Here is a 22438-nt window from a genome sequence, read left to right on the forward strand (position 1 = left end):
AAAGGGGAGATCTAGTTCATTACGATTGATTAATTGTCTGAAATTGTAGTGATTTTCTGAACTAAGGGACTCTGTCCCTTTATTTTGTTCACTCAAGGTTGATATTCTGTCATTTGTACAGCTCCACTTTTACTGGTGTTAGATATCAGAGTCTTAGGGACCTTCCTTCCAGGGCTGCCTTTGAACCATGATCCTCAGATCTCAGCCTTCTGAGTAGTTAGGATTACAGATGCAAGCCACTAACATTCACATTGCTGTAAACCAGGAACAAATATTTTTGATGTTTTGAAAACTATTGTCAGTATCATGGCAAAATTGCCAACTAAAGTCAGTTGAGAAAAAAAAACAGCATTATGATACTTTCCTGGGGTTTCCAAATACCATAATACAAAGAGAAGGCCAAACTGAAGAGTTGTAAGTGATGTTCTTCTTTCAGTATTCTTTATATAGTTTCTCACAGAAAATAACATAAAGAGCCAGCTTTGTTTTTTTTTTTTTTGAAAACTTGGAAATTCCTGTGTAATGCTTACTAGAAACCAAAAAATGTGTGGCATGTAAATCAAAGCAAAACAAGTATGAGGCATATAGTGTTTTTTTTAGTAGCAGCTTAAAAAATACTGAGCATAGATAGAATATTTTCAAAGGAAAAATCACAAAAAGGTTAGCCTTCTATTGGGGATTATTGACTGAGAAGGAATACAGAAGAACTTCCTAAAGGAATAGAAATTTTTTATCCAGACAGGAATGTGTAGATTACGGAAATAATCCATATAAAATAAAGTTACCAAAGTAGCTGATGCAGTTATACACATTACTCTTATATTTTTAATTGACAGGCACCACTTGTTTGAGATACGTAATGAAAAGTTCCGACTGTATAAATTAAAGATGATGGCCAAGATGGAAAAGTATCTTCATTCCAGCAAATGTAGACGACAGTATGTATTATTTATTTCGTATCACTTAAAAGGATGAATTTCTGCCTGGCATTTAAGAATATTTTACTAAATAGTATTTTGAAAGAATATTTTGCTATTGTTATGTATGTGTTGAAATTTTAGGGTGACTTTTTTATACCAATTTTTTTTATTGTGATTCAGTGATTACATAAATTTCCCAAATTTCGTAGTATTGTGGGATAGTGATACTTAGTTAAAGTCACAAACACATTCTAACCTTCATGGGACAAATTTTCTTTTTTGTGGTCTATAAGTTTATGAGTTCTTCTATAAGCTTTGACAATACAGTTATTTCTTCGACATTGGGTGATATGTTCAGTTCTTTCCTTTTGCTTAGTGTCAGCTGGTCCCTGTTTCCTGTTCATTCCCTCCCTCCCATCGTTGCCATTGAAATGCTTAGTTTGTTTTGATCGATGACCAGTGCAGCTGATGGGTCCCACTGTTGTATCTTTTCCCATTTCCCTCTGTTTCTGTATCCTCCTCCTAGTTTCCCTCCAGTGTGCACATATATACCATATATGTAGTCAGCGGCATGGCGTTATTTAGTAGTGATTCGACCAGATGAGTGAAGGTCCTTTCTTTTCAAGACTTGTTTACTTTGTAGTATCTCCTTAGGTTTTGGATTAACATCCACTTATCATCAGGGAGAACATGTGCCATTTGTCTCTTGGCTTACCTCACTCAACATGATTTCTTCTAGCTCCATCCATTTCCCTGCGAATGCCATTATTTTGTCTTTTCTAATGGCTGCGTAATATTACATTGTGTATAGATACCACAAGTTTTGGATCCATTCATCTGTGGTGGGGCATCTGGGTTGTTTCCATATCCTAGCTATTGTGAACAGTGCTGCAATAAACATGGAGGTGCATGTGTCCTTGTATCCTGGTTCCTGTTGCTCAGGATAGATGCCTGGAAGTGGTATGACTGGGTCATAAGGGAGGTCAATCTTTAGCTTTCTAAGGACCCTCCAGACTGCTTTCCAAAGTGGTTGTATAAGTGTACATTCCCACCAGCAGTGCAATAGGGTTCCTTTTTCTCCACATCCCCTCCAGCATTTGTCGTTGGCTGACTTTAGGATGTGGGCCATTCTGAGTGGAGTAATGTGATATCTCAGGGCTGTCTTTATTTGCATTTCCTTTACAACCAGGGATGGTGAACATTTCCTCATGTGTTTCTTTGCCATTTTTATCTCTTCTGAGAAGTCTCTCTTGATTTGTTGGGTTTGGGAGGGATTAGTTTTTTGAGTTCCCCGTATATAATGGATATTAGGCCCTTGTCTGATATATTGCTGGTAAATATTTTTTCCTAATTAGTTGGCTGTCTTTCTAGTTTGGTTGCTATGTCTTCAGCTGTGCAGACACTTTTTATTTTAAGGTAATCCCATTTGTTGAGTCTCTCTTCAATTTGTAGGACAACTTTTATTGTATGAATAAACAAGTCATATAATGAGATCCCAGATAAATTAGTTACTGCCTTTTACATGTATTAACAATTATCAATGCTTTTTATATGTATATATTTGTTCTTATATTTAATTAAGATTTTTCTTTTGGACAGAATCATCTTGTCTCATTTTGAGGACAAAAAACTAAGAAAGGCTTCCTTGGGCATCATGGGAACTGAAAAATGCTGTGATAATTGCAGGTCCAGGTAAAGAGTTCTTTTTGATAGACATTCTAAATGTCTTTACTCTTTTTAAAAAAATCATTTGTGTTTTTGATGAATGTTACATATTTTAGTTTTTAAAAAGGAAATTATTTATAAAGCAAACAATTTCAAGTACTTTATATAGTGGATAAAGTAATAAAATGGTAGACCTAAATCTAAACACATCAGTAGTTATAAACTATTAAGTGTTCAGGGATACCACTTAAGTTAAAAATTATCAAAATTGATTGTTTCAATTTATGGATCTAACATACCCATCTAACGTGATGTCCTTAGAAGCCCATTGCAAGTATAATTCTGTACAAAAGGAAGGAAGCGTATTCCTTGAAAAATTTACCTTAAAGAACAGTTGAATTATTATTTTAGTATTGAGCAATTAAGGATTTGGAGCAAAAGAATATTACCAGGTCTAAAGAAAGACTTTGTGTGATATAAAAGTATTTCACTATTTTATCAGTTTAGAGTTCCCAGTGAAGGAGAATCAGTAATTAATGGATGGATAGAGGAAAGGAAGAAGCAAGGGAGAAGAGTGAAGAGTGATGTGATGAATTAATTTTAAGGAATTGGCTTACCTACTTGGATTGTGGCGATTGGCAGGTCTTACAGTTTATAGGTAATCTGGAAACTCATGTAAGACTTGGTATTAAAGTAGAATTTTTTGTTCCTTACATGTCACTTTTTACTGAAGCTTTCAATCGATTGGCTCAGACTTGAGCAAAATCTTGGTGGTAATTTCTTTTTCTTGAAGTCAGATGACTATAAATGCTAATCACATGTGTACAAAATACTTCTGAAGCAACTTCTAGCATCATAGCCTAGATAATTTAATACATAAAAGTAACCATCACAACTAAAAAGATGTAATTCTCAGTGTACATGTACTTATGAGCACAAGAACTAAGAGTACTGAATGGGGAAATAGAGGAATCCACAAGTACAGTTGGTAACTTCAACATCTTTTTGAAGTTATTGTTAGACTAGTAATAAAATAAAAAAATAAATAGCAAGATAGATGAAATGAACAAGATTACCAACAAAATGGCTGTAATTAATTTTTATGGAATGTTCTATACAATAGCATCAAAATACATTCTTTTCAAGGGCAGTTGAATTATGCATGGACATAGATCATTATTTGAGTAAAAAACATTTAAAAATGTAAAAATATTCTATATGGGTAATTTCTTTTACAATAATGGAATTGAATTAGCAAGCAATAAGAGGAACATAATGTTCCAAATCCTTGGAAATTAATTAGCATTTTTAATTTATCTTCCAGTCAAAGAGGAAATCTTTGAGCAAATTAGAAAGTATTTTGAATGAAATGAAATGAAAATGAAAATATAATATAAATATATATAATTGTAAATATATATAAATAATAAAATATGGGAAGAAAATACACAGAACTAAATCTTAACAATATAAAAGACAACAGCTTCACATCAATAAGCTCTACCTTAGGAAGCAAACAAATGAGGAAAATAAACCAAAAGGAAGCTTAAGGATAAAAATAATGAAGAGGGGCTGGGAAGGTGGCTCAGTGGTAGAGCACTTGCCTTGCATGCATGAGGCCCTGGGTTTGATTCCTCAGCACCACATAAGCAAAAAGACAAAAGCCGGAAGTGGCGCTGTGGCTCAAGTGGTAGAGTGCTAGCCTTGAGCTGAGGAGCTGAGGGACAGCGCCCAGGCCCCAGAGTTCAGGCCCCACAACCGGACCTTCCCCTCCAAAATAATGAAGATACAAGTATATGCAAATGAAATAAAAAGTAAAAGTAGTGAAAATTCGTGAATCCAAAAACTTACTATGGATAAAAGTTAATGAAAATGATTTAAAAAATAATCTAATAAGGCTGAGTAAAAAGGGACTCAGGTCACCAATATGAAAAACAAGGGAGATGGCCAGGCGCTGGGGCTCACGCCTGTAATCCTAGCTGCTCAGGAGGCTGAAATCTGAGGATTGTGGTTCAAAGCCAGCCCGTGAGACTCCTATCTCCAATAAACCACCAGAAAACCGGAAGTGGTGGTGTAGCTCAAGTGGTAGAGCGCTCGCCTTGAGCTGAAGAGCTGAGGGACAACACCCAGGCCCAGAGTTCAAGCCCCACGACCGACCAAAAAACAACAACAACAAAAAACACCAAGAGAGACAATTTGCTATGGTCCTCATGAGCATTAATAAAGATAAGAAGAGCATATTATGAAAAATTCAGTGTATTTAATAATGTAGATAAAATGAACCAATTCCTTTACCCCAAACTAACAATACATATATAATGAAACAGATAGTCTTATAACCATTGGAAGGATTTAATTCCTTGTTATAAAACCCTCTAAAAATAAAATTCTATGGCCCAGATGAATAACAAATTCTACCAAACATTTAAAAGAATAGCACTTTTTTTGCAGTATAGTATTATGGTGTTCCCTGAAATGTGAAGATAAACTAGAGGGATGAAGAAATGAACAGTGGTTGCCAGGGACCAAGTGGAATGAAATAGTATCTTTACAAAAGGATAGTGCAAAGCAGGAATTTGGAGTGATGGATTTGTTGTGTTTTGATTGTGGTTAAGCTTTGATAACCCTGCATCTGAATATATGAATGTGTTAAAATTTGTAGAACTTTTTATATAAATATAGTCAATTTAACTATGTTAATTGAAAAATAAAATAAAAACAAATGATATGCCTATAGGATTACCTGTATATGTAGGTGTAGCTGTGTTACTATTAAACAATTTGAAGTATCATTAGGGACAGAGATATTCTGTATATACAGTGTTCTATTACCAAGAACACAAACTCATTCTATACACACAAAGCAACAAAGCACAAACTGACAAAAAAGCTGAAATATATCTATAAATTCATAAAATTAGGAGAGTTCAATTATTTGTAATGCTAAGCAATCACAAATTAATGAAATAGAAAATTTGATCAAGTTAGTAATAAGTTTGATCTGTCAGATTCATACATATAGAACCTTATTCAAATTAACAAAATCAATGTATATCAAATATTTTTGCTTTATGATCCATTAGAGCAAATGATAATTATTTTATAATACACTGGGGTAACTGTTAGAGTCCATTACCCTAAGATCTATCTGGGGTAATTAACTTCTTAGCATATATAAAATCACTTTGTAGCCCACTGATTGCAAATCATTGAAGGAGGATTTACACATCTCAAACATAATGGAGTGAATATAGGTACTGATTATTAGAACTGGGGTTGCCAAACTATGGCTTCTGGGCCAAATTTCCTTGGAACACAGCTATGTTCTTTTGGTTAATATAGCTGCTTGAGTTATTTGTCTATAAAGCTTTATCACAAAGCTTAAAATACTTACTATTTTGTCCTTTCAGAAAAGGTTTCTGACCCTTACATTAGACTATAGCTTATCTCAAAATCTGAGTGAGTTGGTAATCAAGTTCTTTCTTACTATAATTCAATTGATTGATAGAAAGTTCTTACGTTTATGGAAGTTTAAAATAACACTTTAGGACAAGTGCAGTGGGTCATATCTATTAATCCCAACTACTTGGTTGGTAGAGATCAAGAGAATTGTGGTTGAAGGCTAGTCTGGCAAACATTTGCAAGACACCATCTCAACAAACAAGCTGAGTAGGGTGATCCACAACCGTAATCCCAGATACGCTGGAGGCATAGGTAGGAGACTTATGCCCAAGCCAGGCTGGGCAAAAGTACAAGACCTTACCTGAAAAAAATAACCTAAAGCAAAAAGAGTTGGGCATGGCTCAAGTGGTAGAGCAAGGCACTGCTATTTTTATTTTGATAAATATTTTATATGATCAATTGCACATAGGCATTGCTAGGAGTATCTCACTGTGTGTGTGGATGCCTAGACTCCTGTATAATTTACCATGTCCCCATGTATTTTAGGTCTAGCTTTCGAATATGAGAGAAAGCATGTACCATTTGTCTTGCTGAGCTTGGCGTACCTAACATAGCATGATTTATTCTAGGTCCATCCATTTCCTTGCAGGCACTGGGTGTTTTTTTGTTTTCAGCAAAGCACAGAAGCTCAAGAGGTATATAACTGATGAGCTGGAGCTTCCCTAGGTATAGTCCTGCCGCTCAGCTTCTTTTGAACTTTTTTTTAATCTTCTAAGGTTTGGGTACCTTCTATGAAATTTGCCTTCTGGCACACTAAAGGAAGTTACCACATCTTTCTGTAAGGCTATATTGTTATTTATTCCCCATGTTAGATACTTCTCATACACTTGTCTGTAATAAACTGCTTATTTCTGAATCACTTGTTGTGGGAGATATTTTTTTCTTGGCTAATTGTTACACTAAACCTCTTTTTAAATTTTTTCCTAGGGGCTGGGAGGGTGGCTCAGTAGTAGAATGCTTGCCTTGGATGCATGAGGCTCTGGGTTCAATTCCTCAGCACCACAAGCAGAAAAGGCCAGAAGTGGTGCTGTGGCTCAAGTGGTAGAGTGCTAGCCTTGAGCTGAAGAGCTGAGGGACAGTGCCCAGGCCCAGAGTTCTGGCCCCATGACTGTCCAAAGAAAATAATAATAATAACATTTTTTCTTCTGATGATACTGATTTTAGACACAGAGCCTTGTACTTGCCAGACAATCATTCTTGATACTTGAGCTACATCCCATACCCTTTTTGCTTTAGTTATTTTTTTCACATGGGGTCCATGGCTTAGCCAGCCAGCCAGGACCACAATCCTCCTTTATACTTCACACATGGCTGGGATTACAAGTACTAGTCACCTGGCTCAGCTTAAATCTTTTTATTTCTAAAGATAAGTGCCTTGTTTATACTTTCTTAGTATATGTTATTTGTATTTAGGTTAAGTCATTGCTACACTGTTAATGACTTGGATGAGACATCAAAGGACTTTGGTCGACAGGCATTCCTGCTACTATCTGCTGTAGACATCTTAGAGGAAAAATTTGGCATTGGGGTTCCAATTTTATTTCTCCGAGGATCTGTAAGTATAACTGTGAATAACCTTCACAGTTCTTTTATTTTTCTGTCAACTCATACAGAGGTTTGCTGTGTACATGATTGTTGCTTTGGTTTCACATGAGCTATTGAGCCATAGGAAGTTTTAGCTAAACTGTGCGCTCAATACTTTGACAATGCTATGTGTATTATGCATTGCTGTTTTGAACATCTGTCACTGCTGTTTAAGCTCTGCACCTCAGATGAGAATGAAGTAAGTGAATCCCCAGACTAACTTTAGGATAATTAAGGAAAGTTAACTCTCATTATACCAGGGGACTGGTAAGACAAAGTTGTATCTTTTGGTGCCCAAAATCTATTAAATTCTTTGTGCAAAAGATTATTTCAGGAATTATTTTGTTATTGTCTATGTTTAGTAGTAATAATATGACAGCATATTCTTTTTTTTTTCCTTTAATTTCCTATCAAAGTGTTTAACATTCTAAGAAAAGTTTTTCATTTCTGTTTTTGTGTTTGTTTTACTGGTGGATATTTATCAGTAAAATTCCAATTACTTTTTTTTAATTGTGAAAATATCATACAGAGGGGTTACAATTACATGAGCAAGAACTTTCTTTTTTTGAATAATTATAGTGTGCCAGTTTTATGCTAAGAAATTAAAGCTATGAATATGATGTTTATTTATAGTCTAAGAAGCTTTCTGTACTGTTTATTCTTGATTTAGAAATGTGAAAAACAAATTTAAGTATTGTATATTGTTATTAGTTTAATAAATCAAGAGTAGAAGATAGGCTATTTTACAAATATGTTTATATAGTATATTAAAACAGCTATAAAACATAAAGATTAAAAATCTCATTTTGTATGTGGAATTAAAAAAAATTTAGGTAAGCATTCATTAAATACTCATGCTTTGTGTATTTTTTAATTTTCTGTAGAAAGGATCATCAGTTGTGACATTTTTTTAATGGTGTATGATGAAAATATGTGTAAAACTCCTGTTGTTTTGTTCTTTCTCTTATATACTGAAAGGAGTTTAAGATTTTGTTCTTAAATCACATATTTGATTGGAAACTTAGTAGTAAAAGTATTTGTGTGATTCTGATACTTTTTATTAAGAAAATCTTAGGTTGCAAGGAACACCTTGAATATGCTTGCGATGTGTGAAAATTTCTTCTGTCTCCTTCAAAACCTGTGTATTCCATTTGTAAATGTGTCATTTATAAAACATTGTTTTAATTTGGTATAATCCCGCCATATTCAGTATCAACAAATAAGTTGAAGCAGGCTGGGAAACTTGAAGTGGTCACAAGGGGGATCAAATTTCACCTATTATTTGAAAACCAAGTTGCTTATACTGACATTGTCTTCTGGGAGTCTTCAAATTAAGAAGTTTATCCTTTGTGAAATTTTATACTACCCTTGCTAGACAAAGTATAAAACTTTTTTAAAAAGTGCCCCTTAACTGTATGAAGAATAAGGTAAGTCCCCCTCCCATGCCCCATTTCAGTGATCTTACCTATTGGGATATTGCTTCAAAAAATTATAATTGTAATTCTTTTGAGAATTTACCAAATTGTTCTCCTTAACCAATTTAGGACAAATTAATTTCTTTGTAAATAATTTTAATGTGTAAAATGATGTGTCTTAAACTGAGAACTATTGGAGTTTCTTTAAAAAGTTAAAATATACATGTACATAAAATATATATGTACATGATCATTTTCTCTTACACAAGATTTTTCTGAATAGTATAAATATTTATGCAGCTTGTCCATAAGTTGTGAGTAGATTTAAATTTTCTTTAAAGCAAGTTTGAGTAGAGATTAAGTAGTTAAAGTGTTGCCTAATGAACTTCATTTTAACTGACTAAACAACTCACCGTATACAAATCCTTAAACACCCTGGAGTATATGATAAGCAATGACCTTAATATTATAGAGTAGAAAACAGAAACATAGACATTAATTTGCATAGCCACGATTAAATGGAACATCTTCCTAAACACATAAACTCTGTTATGGCCCCAGCATAAGGTAATACTGTTAGGGTGTGAGAACCAGCTAGAAGATTGAGGGTGAAAGAGGAATCTATAGAGGGTGAATAGACTCCAAGTACTCTCTCTATATGTTTGAAAATAGAGAAAATAGATTGATAAAACCTATGAAACATTATTTTAAAAGGAGAAGGGGGAATGAAAAGGTGGAGTGAATTTGAAGTACATTATATGCATGTATAGAAATATAATGAAACTCATTTGTACAATTAATACACTCTAATAAAAATATATATTAAAAAGATTATTTTTGTTATTGGAACTGATGCGCCTCTAGGGAGCTCTCCAAAATGGAAAGGTCTCCCTTAGGGTCCAAATTTGTAATGTTGTTTCAGAAAAGAATTTTAGGAAACATTGGGAGTCACAATTTTTAAAAAATTAAAAAAAAAGAAGCTTAGAAGCAAAGGAAAGAGGAAAAAGGAAAGTACATACCCAATTGTGAGTGCAGCCATACCTAAGAAGATTGGAACTGAATATTCTAGTATCAGGGATATTTATGGTGAAAAAGTAGGATTGGGAGTTTTGGACATCTGGAATATTCAATCATTGTTGCTTTTACACTATTATTGTCCTTATCAGTTGGGTCAAGAGTTACCAAGCCTGGTTCATTTACTAAAGTTGGGTCATTATGACATATATATATATTTTTTTTCTTGAATATCCCTTTAAACATATGATGGATTTTTATCAGATGCTCTTTGAAGACAGGTGGCTTTTCTTAGGATATTTTTTTGTAAGCACTTTTATGATAAAATGAGTTGTTTTAACAAATGTTTTATTCCAGTGTTAGTGTCTTTCTTTAAGAAGATATTCTTCACTTACCAGAACAGTAAGTCAGAGAGAGAGAGAGAGAGAGAGAGAGAGAGAGAGAGAGAGAGAGATTTGGTTCATTTTGTTTTGTGTTAGTACTGGGGCTTGAACCTGCTGGGCACCAGTGGCTCACGCCTGTAATCCTAGCTACTCAGGAGGCTGAGATATGAGGATCACGGTTCAAAGCCAGCCCGGGCAGGAAAGTCCATGAGTCTCATTAACTCCAATAAACTGGAAGTGGTGCTGTGGCTCAAGCAGTAGATCACTTGCCTTAATCTGAAGAGCACAGGGACAGGGTTCCTTTTATTATTATTTTTTTACCTTTTTTTTGTTGGCTGTGGGGCTTGAACTCTGGGCTTGGGCGCTATTTGAATAGTCTGTTTTTATTTTTAAGATTTAATAGAAAACTGGTTATAGAATATGTTAACCATTCCTTTGGAAGCCTACACATTTGGCCTGTGCACACGCTGCTCCTTGGTCTTGAACTCAGGGCTTGGTGCTGTCCCAGAGCTTTTGTGCTCAAAGCTAATGCTCTACCACTTGAGCTACAGTTCCACTGCTGGCTCTTTGGTGGTTAGTTGGGAGTTAAGAGTCTCATGAAAGATTAAGTCATGCAAAAAAGAAAAAGAAAGAAAGAAGGAAGGAAGGAAGGAAGAAAGAAAGGACCAAAGGGTCAAAAGAGATTAAAAAAACACCCTTACATACACATACCATACTAAAGCTACCAGCATAACAATGTTTATTGCAGCATTATTTACCATAGCTAAGATATGGAACCAGCCCACATGCCACTCCATAGATGAATGCATCAAGAAGGTGTGGTATATATACACAATGGAATTCTATTACCTCCATCAGAAAGAATGACATTGCCCCACTTGTTAGGAAATGGAAAGACTTGGAGAAAATTGTATTAAGTGAAGTAAGCCAGGCCCAAAGAAACATAGGTCCCATGGTTTCCCTTATTTGCAATAACTAGCATATGGCTGGGACAAGTAGAAAAGGTCAAAAGCTATGTACATATGACCAAATAAAATGAAGTTAAGCAAAGTGAACTCCAAGATAGGGACACAAGTGACTTTTTCTTTCTTGCTTGCTATTGTTTCTAACGTATTTATAAGGTACAATGTAATTTCTTTCTTTTTTTTTTTTTGCTTTGTATGTCCCTCCCCCACGGTATAGCCCCTGTTTTCACTGTATTTGATGTTGGTATAATTTGGGGAGGGGAAGGGAAAAAACAAAATGTTTAAATAGGGATACAGGTTGACCCATTGCAACAATGAGATGTAGAAGACACTGTGTTGAAAAATGAACTTTACAATTTAGGGCTGGAGGAGTGTAGTGGAGGTGGAAGGGAAGGGATGGTAGGGGAAAAACAAAGGAGGAGCAACAATGCTTGATAAGAAATGTACTCATTACCTTGCTCATGTAACTATAACCCTTCTGTACAGTATTTTTACAATAAAAAACTCATATTAAAAAAAAAAAGAGTCTGAACTTTCCTGATCAGGCTGACTTCAGACCTTAATCTGATCCTCAGATCTCAGCCCCGTATATAGCTAGGATTCTAGGCATGAGTCACTGGTGCCAGGTTTTCATATATGTTAATTTTTATTTATGTAACATACTTTGTTTTCAATTATATGCTCAGGAAGATTTTGAAATTCTAAGGTCATATGTCTTTTCAGTGAAGTATATAATCTTGTTCTGCCTGTGTTAAAACTATTTGCATCACAAATTTTTAGCTTTCCAAAATGAGAAATTTCAAACATGTGTTTTTCTATCATTATTTCTTTATCGCTCTTTCTGAGTATTCAGAAGATTATAAAAATTTTGTACAGTTTAAAGCCAAAATTTATTGTTTAAACTCAATAAAAACTGTTTTACCTATTTTGAAAGATTAACTTTATAATTTCAGAGTTCTCAGCGTCTTGCAGATAGATACCGCTCTCACAAGCTTTTTGGCACTGGCAAGGATGAAACAGAGAGTTGGTGGAAAGCCTTTTCCCGTCACCTTATGACAGAAGGATTCTTGGTAGAAGTTCCTGGGAGTAATAAATTTGTAAAGATTTGCATCCTTACAAAAAAGGTAAGCCCTATAGAAAACTACCTGTGAACTTCAACTTATTTTTACTATGCATTAAGATTCTTCTTGCTTTTGATAGGGTAGAAATTGGCTTGATAAAGCCAATAAAGGATCTCCTCAGAGACTTATTCTTGAACCTAATGAAGAACTGTGTCCAAAGAAGTTTCTTCTGCCAAGGTTCATTTTTCTGTTTACATTTGGGTTTCTATTGTTGTTTCAATGATTTAAGTTATACCAACTTGCAGATACCACTCAGATGAAGTTAGCTGACTGTTTGAACATACTTTGTTAGAGAAAGGGAACCATGGGAAAAAGAACGTATTATTTAGAAACTGCTTTTGTATTGATTAAGAAGCAATGAGGTGAATGAGAAGAATGCATGTACCCTGTCTGCTTCTTATGTGTAGAGAAGGCAAGAAGTTTTAGCAACTTCCTTACTTTTTAGTACCTTACATATTATTAATCATGTATCCTGTTTTTTTTTCCAAACTTCTTCCTTTTTGGAAAACAGATATTAGTTTTAAAAATCATCAGTTCTAAAAGGGATATAATCTTATCTACTTTCCTGAAAGTGCAGCATGATGATTTATGAATTAGATAATTGCATTTTGACATTGGAGCTGATTTAATTTTACTCTTTTTCAGTTGGAAAGCTTTGTCTTCAGGCACTGAACAGCATTCCTCTAATCAAATACCAGTTGAATTAACTGCAGAGAAGAAGGTGTGTTTCAAAAAGATGGTCCTTATTTATTTCATCCTTTATTGATTCAGCTCCTGATTTAAAATGTTATATTTTAATTCGTCTCCACCTAGAGAGAAAAGTGGTATAACTTGGAAATAAATGAAATGAACACAATGTGTGATATGATTTATAGAACATTAGTTCTGAAATATTTAAGAAAGGAATTAGATTATTTTAAGCTTTTTTTGTGACTCATTTGAATTGGAGTATTTTTTTTTTTAGCTATTTAGAGAATGTTGTTTCTATAATTAGCCCTAGACAGGTAAGAGCACACACGTATTAAAGACGGTATATAACTATTGTACAAATGGGAAAAATTAAGTTTTAAATATATTATAATGCTTGGTTAAAAGTAGCCTCATTTCTAATTATTTTCATTAAAACTACACATAGACTTTTTGCTTTGTTGTGATGTAGATAACCCGTGGATAGTAAGAATTTCTGCAGAGGCAGATTTTTAGCTAATTAAAACATGGATAATGGACAAATGTGATAGATTAAATTTTCTAGTGCCCTTTTTCTGCTTTATTAAAGTACACAGAATATATTTGAAGCAATTTTATAACAGGCTCTTGCTGTGTGTTGTAAGACTTTTTTTTTTGAGAAGAATGAGACATAGGGTTATATAGTAAACTGCCTCTAAGAATCTTAGAAGTTGCTAATTTAAGAGCTATTTTAAATTAATTTATTTGATGACCTGATTAGTCAGGGAAAATGTTCATTATGAGATTTTATGTTTTCTGTTTACATTTAAATGCTTTTTAAACTTGTAATTTTCTTCAAATTGATTTTACGTGTTGGAAAGCAGTCTAACTTGGAGAAGATGTATTCTTACAAAGCACTTGAGAAAATTCCTTCTGGGAGTAACATTTCTGAAAAAAGGTACAGAGCTCTAAATGCTTATTTCCTATATTTATGTATTCTCAGTACTATTTACTTTTCTTTCCTACAGACAAAGGATTTTCACATGTTGGACTGAATTGGCAAAAGGAAGTCAAAGTTAAATTGTAATCCTACTAATATTGTGATTATTAAAACAGCATATACAATGATAATATTAGTTTAACATCTGACAGATTTTGAATATTAGTGTTTGCCATGTTTTGTGTTAAATATGAGGCACTTTATATATGACATCTCATTTAATTCTTAAAATCAGCTACAGGTTAGTTACTACTATGTATACTCATTTACTTTTTAGAGCAACCTTTGGTTAGCTATATTTTTAAAAATCTTACCTGCTCAACACATCCAGTCCCTCACTTTTTTTTTTTTCCAGTTGTGGGGCTTGAACTCTGGGCTTGGGCACTGTCCCTGCGCTCTTCAGCCCAAGTCAAGTGCTCTACTCCTTGAGCCACAATGCCACTTCTGGTTTTCTAGTGGCTTATTGGAGATAAGAGTCTCACGGACTTTCCTGCCCGCGCTGGCTTTGAACTGTGATCCTCAGATCTCAGCCTCCTGAGTAGCTAGGATTACAGGCGTGAGCCACCAATGCCCGGCTGCTTTTTTTTAATTTATTATTATTATTTTTTTAATGCTTTCTTTTTTTTTCTTTTTTAGTTGGTTGTGGGGCTTGACCTGGGCCTAGGCCCTGTCCCTGAGCTCTTTTGTTGAAGGATAGCTCTCTACCACTTTGAGCCACGGCACCACTCCTGGTTTTCTGGTGGTTAATTGGATATAAGAGTGTCACTGACTTTCTTGCCAGGGCTGGCTTTAACCACAGCAGCACCTGGTCTCCTTTACTTTTCTTAATTTTGTAGGATATACATACATTCTTGGCTTCATCCCCATTCCCCCTTCTCCTTTTCCTTTGTCTAACCCTCCCTCTTTGGCCCATGGCACTCCTTTCATGTACCCACTTCCTGGGTTTATTTTGTTGCACTTTAACTTGGTCTTTATAAGGAATTATACTATTCAAGATTTCCCTTGAATCTACCATCATTTCAGCTAATACATTTGCATGCCACCCAACATAATGTTTATTAGCTAATTTTGGCTTCCACAGGTGAGGAAAAACATGCAGCCTTTGTTTCTCTGGGCATGACTTACTGCACTGAACATATTGTTTCCAGTTCTTCCATTTCTTTACAAATGATACAATATCATTATTCTAATTGATGAGTAAAATTGCTATTGCTGTTCTGTAGTCAAAGATACCAACACTTATGTAGTTTACTGGCTTTCAGATATGTATTTTTCTGCCTCTAGTATCTAACGTTGTTACTATATTTACAAGAAATATATTCTACCATATTTAAAAGAAAGTACATTGTAGTCATAATATGGAAACTGAGCTAGAGAAAAATGAGGTATTCTTTTTCAGGTTACTCTGTGACTGGCTGACTTTATGAAAATGTATATAGAATTCCAGAGACCTGAGAAACAGGGTTTGAAAAAGTTGTCATGTCTTATATGTACACAGACTAAGTGGGTAATATTTACATTCATATCACATTATAGTAAATTTATATGTTCATTCTAAAGCTTTGTCTATTTAAATAACACTCCTTTGGACCCACAGATGTTTTCCATATCCCTTTTCCCATCCTAAACAGCTTTTCTTTTTTGTTTTCAATATGTGGCATGTAATAACTAGTACATGAAAAGTTTAGTAAGCATTTCTTCATTTAAAGATTTACTATATTATGGCGAATTTATAATTTTCTTGATTAATATTATATTACCAATTCTTTGATCTGTCATTGTTCCTCACATTCAAGTTTATATAAGTGGTAGGATTTTGATAAATGTGGAAATGAAAACTATCTTACTTCTTTATTATTTCTATTTTTCCCTTTTTTTGGTCAGTCCTTTGAACTCAAAGTCTCATACTCACTGAACTTGAGCCATGCCTCCAGCTTTTTGGTGTTTATTTTGGAAATCAAATCTCCTAGACTTTTCTGTCTGGGCTAGTTTTGAACTGTGACCCTTGCCAATCTCAGCCTTCCAAAGAGCTAGAAAAGCAGTTGTCAGCTATTTTTGTTTTTAAATTTTCATTAGTGTAGAGTAATTGATCTAAGGGGTTTCATTATACTATTTTCATACATGTATAAATTGTACTTTGAGCAGCTTTTTGAGATAGGGTGCCTCTGTGTAGCTCAGACCAGTCTTAAGTTTATCCTCTTACCTCAGTGTCCTTGTTGCTGGTATTACAAATGTTTGACACTATGCCTAGCCTTGAAATCTTATTTTACACCATAGTTTCTCAATTCTTACAATAAAGACATTTGTCAACATTTCTTAAATATTAGCCATATTTTCTCCCTTATTTGTAAGAAGCAAGAGTTTACTTAAATTCTAATTCATGTAGTTTATTGTACACAATTCCACTTTAATAACTTTTGCTGTTTCTAGTTAATCAGTGAAAGATGGCTCTTATAGAATATCTACTATTTTGCCTCGCACATTTTATTACAAGATTGCTAGTTAGGTGCATATTCTTCTCTTGAGGGATCCAAAACTAAATCACTTAGTTTACTTTAGATTTACTTCATTGATTTTGAAAGAGTTCTGAATAATTTTATGTTTATTAATTTTTCCCACCAATCAAAAATTCAGTTTTTTTAACAGTAGGAATCATGGATTATACTTCCATTCTCCTAAATGTATTATTTTTTGTTTGGATAAGAAGTATTTTCTTTCAGATGGGACAGATGCTCTTTTTGTTTGGTTTTGTTTTTTCTTGTCAGTCGTGGGGCTTGAACTCAAGTCTTGGGCACTGTCTCAGCTCTTCAGCTCAAGGTGACCACTCTACCACTTGAGTCACAGCACCACTTCTGGTATTCTGGTGGTTTATTGGAGATAAGAGGCTTACGGACTTTCCTGCCTGGGCTGGCTTTGAACCAAGATGCCTCCTGAGTAGCGAGGATTATAGGTGTGAGCCACTGGCGTCTGGTCAGATGCTCTTCTTAAGTTTCCCATTGTGTAAAAAATTCAAATTGCAGTTTTAACTTTACCATTATAGTAAATAGATTTGATTCAAAATGTTTAAGTAACAAATTATCTTTCTGGTGTTCTGAAGAACAACTGTCATTACTGACTTGGAAAGATATTTTCATTCTGTAGGCCAAAGAAAAGTTAAACTAGAAGAAAAAGCTTCATATTGCTTATTTTCTTTGAAATATTTTAGAATCATGATTCAGTCACCGGGAAAATGTGACCATCTTGCAGAACCAGCTCTTTCAGCTCAAGAACAAGAGGCTCAGGTAAATCTTCTATAAAAAGTTGGTTTATAAGAATTTTGTTAGTATTCTTTGCATCCTTAAAATTCTGTTGACAAGATTTTAAAAGGTGTTCTTCTGGTAAGAATCTGTGATAGTGTTCAGAGTATTTTCATGTTAAGGGAAAATGTGATAGCTGAAGCTCTAAAAATAAAAGCTGAAGTTGAAGTACATTTAAGAAAGTGTTGATTTCTTTCTTTCTTTTTGCTGTTGTTGTTTAGACTGTGTTATACGGCAAATTGGTAGAAGCTAGACAGAAATATGCAAATAAAATGGATGTTCCTCCAGCTATTCTGGCAACAAATAAGATACTGTTGGATATGGCCAAATTGAGGTAAAGGATTTATGTTCTGACACATGTTCTGTCATCCCAGAAAGACAGTAGATAGGAAGGTTACAGTCTGAGGATAGTACTAGAAAGATAGTACTGAAAAGAACCTAAAAAATACTAACAGGCTAAGATGTAGCTCAACTGGAAGAGTGCCTGCCTATTAAGTTTTTCTTTTTTCTGTACTGAAGATTGAACTCAGGACTTCATGCATGCTAGCAAGCATTTTATCATTTGAGCTATGACCTTGTTTTTAATGTTGTTTTTGAGATAGGGTCTCAATAACTTCAGCCTTGCTGTCCTCAAACTTGTGATCTTCTTGCCCTTACCTCCCAAGAAGCTGAGTTTATAGGCAAGCACCACCATGTCTAGCTTGTTTCTGCTTCAACATTTTATTCAATAGATAACTACTTTATTGTGGGATATTCTAATGATATTACAAATTGAACATACCTTATAATAAGTAATTTGTTAAAAATGAAATATATTATGAGTACATTTTTATATTCTCAGCATGTGTTTAAGGAAAATGAAATTAATCATCATACAGTCTTGAATGTTGAACACAATAAAAATTATTGAGCCTACATCATTCAAGAGGTCATTGTTTAAGTATTAAAAATTACCAACAAGCCAAGCACTGACTCACTTCTGTAATCCTAGCTATTGAGATCTGTGGATATTGGTTCATAGCTAGGTCAGGCAGACAATCCAGTTAACTAACAAAAAGTTCTAAGTGGAGAGTGGCTCAAGTGGTAGAGTGCTAACTTTGAGCTAAAAAAAAGCTAAATAAGAATACCAGTCCCTGAGTTTAAGACCCAGTACTGGCACACACACAAATTTATCATGCAGTTTCTATTATGATATAACCATTAAAAGTGTAAACGAACTAGTGTTATAGACTTAAAAGCACAATCTAAAATTTTAAAAAATGGAGCAAAAATCGTGGTTCTTACAGATAAACATTTTGTAGAAAGTGAAACAATGAATGAGACATTTTTTTCTGGAAGTTTTTAACTTCCCTCAAACTTAGGAGTTTTTTTATTTCTGTGAATAATAATAATAATAATATCCAGTAATAATGTAGAACATTAGGTGTTATCCTGTTTCTTTCTGGTAATGGCCTGTTTATCAGTTAATACCTAAATAATGTTGTGAAAGAGGACATTGTGGTTTTTTTTCACTGTTAAATCTTTTTTTTTTTTTTTTTTGCTGTATAGCACCTTGGTTTCCTGATTTTCTGTTTTTTTCAATGACAGACCAACTACTGTTGAAGATGTAAAACAGATCGATGGTGTTTCTGAAGGAAAAGCTACTATGCTGGCTCCACTGTTGGAAGTTGTCAAGCATTTCTGCCATGAAAATAGTGCTAAGGTAAAACACTGTTTTTCAGAAGCTCTTAGGCTATACTTTTTTTATTTTTTTGAGCATTTTAGAAACAATAATGTTCTTCAAAAGTAATGTTTTTTTTTCCCCTCTGTGTTTGCATTTCCATACGGATACTTTGGCAATGAATTAAGATTGTTTTTACAGTAAATAATTGTTAAAGCATGCTAGTTAATTTTATCTATCTACAGAGTTTTACTATGTAGCCAAAGCTGTACTTTGATTCTTATGCCTTCCTTCAAGGTGCTAGGATTACTGGCATGTGCTACTAGAACTAACATTGCTTACATTTGAAGAGGATAATAAGAGTTGTCTAGACTGTTCTTGTGTATTGGGATGTTTCTATTTTTAAATTTAAGTATCAAATTTTAGGTTGATAAATTTTTCAACAGCTGAGTGCTGTCCCTGAGCTTTTTCACTCCAGGATAGTACTGTACCACTTTGAACTACAACTGTACTTCAGGCTTTCTGCTGGTTAATTGGAGATAATAGAAGTATCATGTAATTTCTTGCCAGAGCTGGCTTTAAACTGTGATCCTCAGATCTCAGTAGCTAGGTATATAGGTACAAGTCAGCAGCGTCCATGTTAAATTCTTTTATGGTAGATAGGAATTATAGCTGATTTTCAGTTGGTAAGGGATGTCTTTTCAAGTTATTGTTGTATCCCAATCAGCAAGAAAACAAAGGCTGCCTAATTAATAAGCCAAATTGTAGGAGTCTGTATTGTCACCTCCAAAGGCCAGCAGCTGCATGGGGTATAGGCTTACCAAATCAAGGAGCACCAAGACAGCTCATTTAGTCTTTTAAAGACACAAACCGCATTTTTTTTCTTTGTGTTGCAAAGCTTATACAGAAGCAAAATTAAGCAGTGGAAGTAAAATTAGATGTCCTAAAACACTGGGCAGCTAGAACATTTTAGGGGATTTTTTTTTTTTGCAGAACTTGCTGAACAAACAGTTCTGTTTGTAAAACCTACTTGAACAAGCAACAGTTCTAGGGTCAAGGGTCTGTCTTTTTCCTTGGGGACAAAATGATGTTACTTCTGTCAGACTTCAGACCTAAGGACATAACTTACTTCATTACCTTCCCCTTCAAGTAATGCTGACTTTAAGTAGATTTCATAAGAGCTTTACAATTTGAACATGGAGATTAAAAAATAATGTGTCACATCCAAATGATCAGGGTATTAGGGAGAAGAAAGAGACTATGAGTGGATGGGGATTAGCAGGAGGAGGGTGTGCTGCTTGGGAAATAAAAGAAGTTAAGTAATTCCAAAATAGGTTATTTTTTAAAAGTTAATTTGATTGCAAAGGTGTTGTACAGAGGGGTTACAGTTATATAAGAAAGATAATAAGTACATTTCTTGTCGAACATTGTTACCCCCCCTCATTTTTTTCTCCCACTTTTCCTCCTCCCCAAGTTGTAAAGTTCATTTCCAACATAGTGTCTTGTGAATATCACAGTTGCATTGGTTCACCCCTTGTCCTTTGTCTTACCATTTTGCTGTTCCTTTCCCTTCCCCAAATCAGATAAATATATAAACAAGTCACAGGGTACCCAAATCAAAAACAGTGACATCAGGGGATAAACCGAAGGGGAAAAAATGAAAGAAAAAAGGAGTAACCTAACACAGTACATTAAAAATTAACAACCCAAAAAACCAAGACACCTCTTGTTTACATACTTTGGAATTCATTTCGATTAGCATCATCTTACATGGTCATATGTACATAGCTATTGAACTATTATGATCCTGCGCTAAGACTATCCTAGACATATCCTAATTATTACAAATGAGGGAAACCATGGAGCCTATGTTTCTTTGGGTCTGGCTCACATTACTTAATATGATTTTTCCAAGTCTTCCATTTTCTGATGGAAGCATAGAATTCCATTGTGTATATATACCATATTTCTTGATCCATTCATCCACTGAGGGTCATCTAGGTTGGTTTCATATCTTAACTATGGTAAATAATGCTGCAATGAACATAGTTGTGTTGATGGCTTTAGTGTTGTCTTGTATGTGATCATTTTGGTAAATGCCCAGGAGTGGGATGACTGGATCCTAGGGTAGTTCTGTATTTAGCTTCTAATGAACCTCCACACAGCTTTCCAGAGTGGTTGAACCAGTTTACATCCCCTTTCCCTTTTGGCCACATCCCCACCTGTACCTACTATTAATGATGGCCATTCTAACTGGGGTGAGGTGGAATCTTAATGAGGTTCTGATTTGCATTTCTTTTATGGCAGGAGATGTTGAACAATTCTTCATGTGTCTATTGGCCATTATTATTTCTTCTCCAGAGAAGTCTCTTTTTAATTCTTCAGTCCAGTAACTAATGTGGTGGTAGCTTTTTTGAGGATTTATTTATTGGGAAGTTTAATTTTTTTTTTGAGCTCTAGGTACATTTTTTATACGAGGCCCTTGTCTGTTATATAACTAGTGAAGATTTTCTCCCAATCTGTGGGCTATTGATCTTGCTAGCTATGTGCTTTGCCATGCAGAAGCTCTACAGTTTCAGGCAATCCTATTTATCAAGCCTTTCTTGGATTTGTTGTGTTTCTGGATCTTTATTTAGGAAATTTCGACCTGTGCCAAGGAGTCCTAGTGTACTCCCTATCCCTTCCTGCAATATTTTCTGGGTTCCTACTTTTACCCTGAGGTCTTTGATCCATTTTGAGTTCATTCAGGTGCAGAATGATATATAAGGATCTAATTTGAGATTTCTACATGTTGTATAACCAATTCTGTCAGCACCATTTGCTGAAGAGGCTGTCGTTCTTCCATCTGATGGTTTGGCTTTCTTATCAAAGATTAGGTAGGGAGCCATAGGTCTGTGGGATCATGTCTGGGTTTTTAATTCTATTCCACTGGTCGTCAGGCTTGTTCTTGTGCCAGTACCAATCTGTTTTATAACAACAACTTTATAATAGAGTTTGAAGTTTGATATTGATATTCCTCCGTCACTGTTCTTCCTGCTGAGGATTCTTTTTGCTATTCAAGGTTTTCTATTATTCCATATGAATTTCTGGATTGCTTCTTCTATTTCATTAAAGAATGTTATTGGAATGATCACAAACAAGGCTATACTAAAGCTACCATCACAGCTGTGTTTATAGCAGCATTATTCACCATAGCTAAGATATGGAACCAACCCAGATGCTCCTTGGTGGATGAATGGATCAAGAAAATGTGATTTGTGTGTGTGTGTGTGTGTGTGTGTGTGTGT

The 22438-nt window shown here is 34.6% G+C and overlaps 1 protein-coding gene across 1 annotated transcript in view; it reads left to right on the forward strand.

The window, feature by feature from the left end:
• The window catches only part of Wrn (Werner syndrome, RecQ helicase-like), a 129415-nt gene that overhangs the window by 88604 nt on the left and 18373 nt on the right, over window positions 1–22438 (forward strand). Inside the window, exons 21-30 of the mRNA XM_013025950.1 lie at window positions 837–938; window positions 2520–2612; window positions 7461–7602; window positions 12362–12532; window positions 12609–12706; window positions 13175–13250; window positions 14080–14153; window positions 17401–17476; window positions 17713–17825; window positions 19079–19193. Coding sequence (XP_012881404.1) covers window positions 837–938; window positions 2520–2612; window positions 7461–7602; window positions 12362–12532; window positions 12609–12706; window positions 13175–13250; window positions 14080–14153; window positions 17401–17476; window positions 17713–17825; window positions 19079–19193 — 1060 coding nt within the window. The remainder of the gene's footprint in view (window positions 1–836; window positions 939–2519; window positions 2613–7460; window positions 7603–12361; window positions 12533–12608; window positions 12707–13174; window positions 13251–14079; window positions 14154–17400; window positions 17477–17712; window positions 17826–19078; window positions 19194–22438) is intronic.

Source organism: Dipodomys ordii, unplaced genomic scaffold (assembly GCF_000151885.1).
Source record: "Dipodomys ordii isolate 6190 unplaced genomic scaffold, Dord_2.0 Scaffold4, whole genome shotgun sequence".
Lineage (NCBI taxonomy): Eukaryota > Metazoa > Chordata > Mammalia > Rodentia > Heteromyidae > Dipodomys > Dipodomys ordii.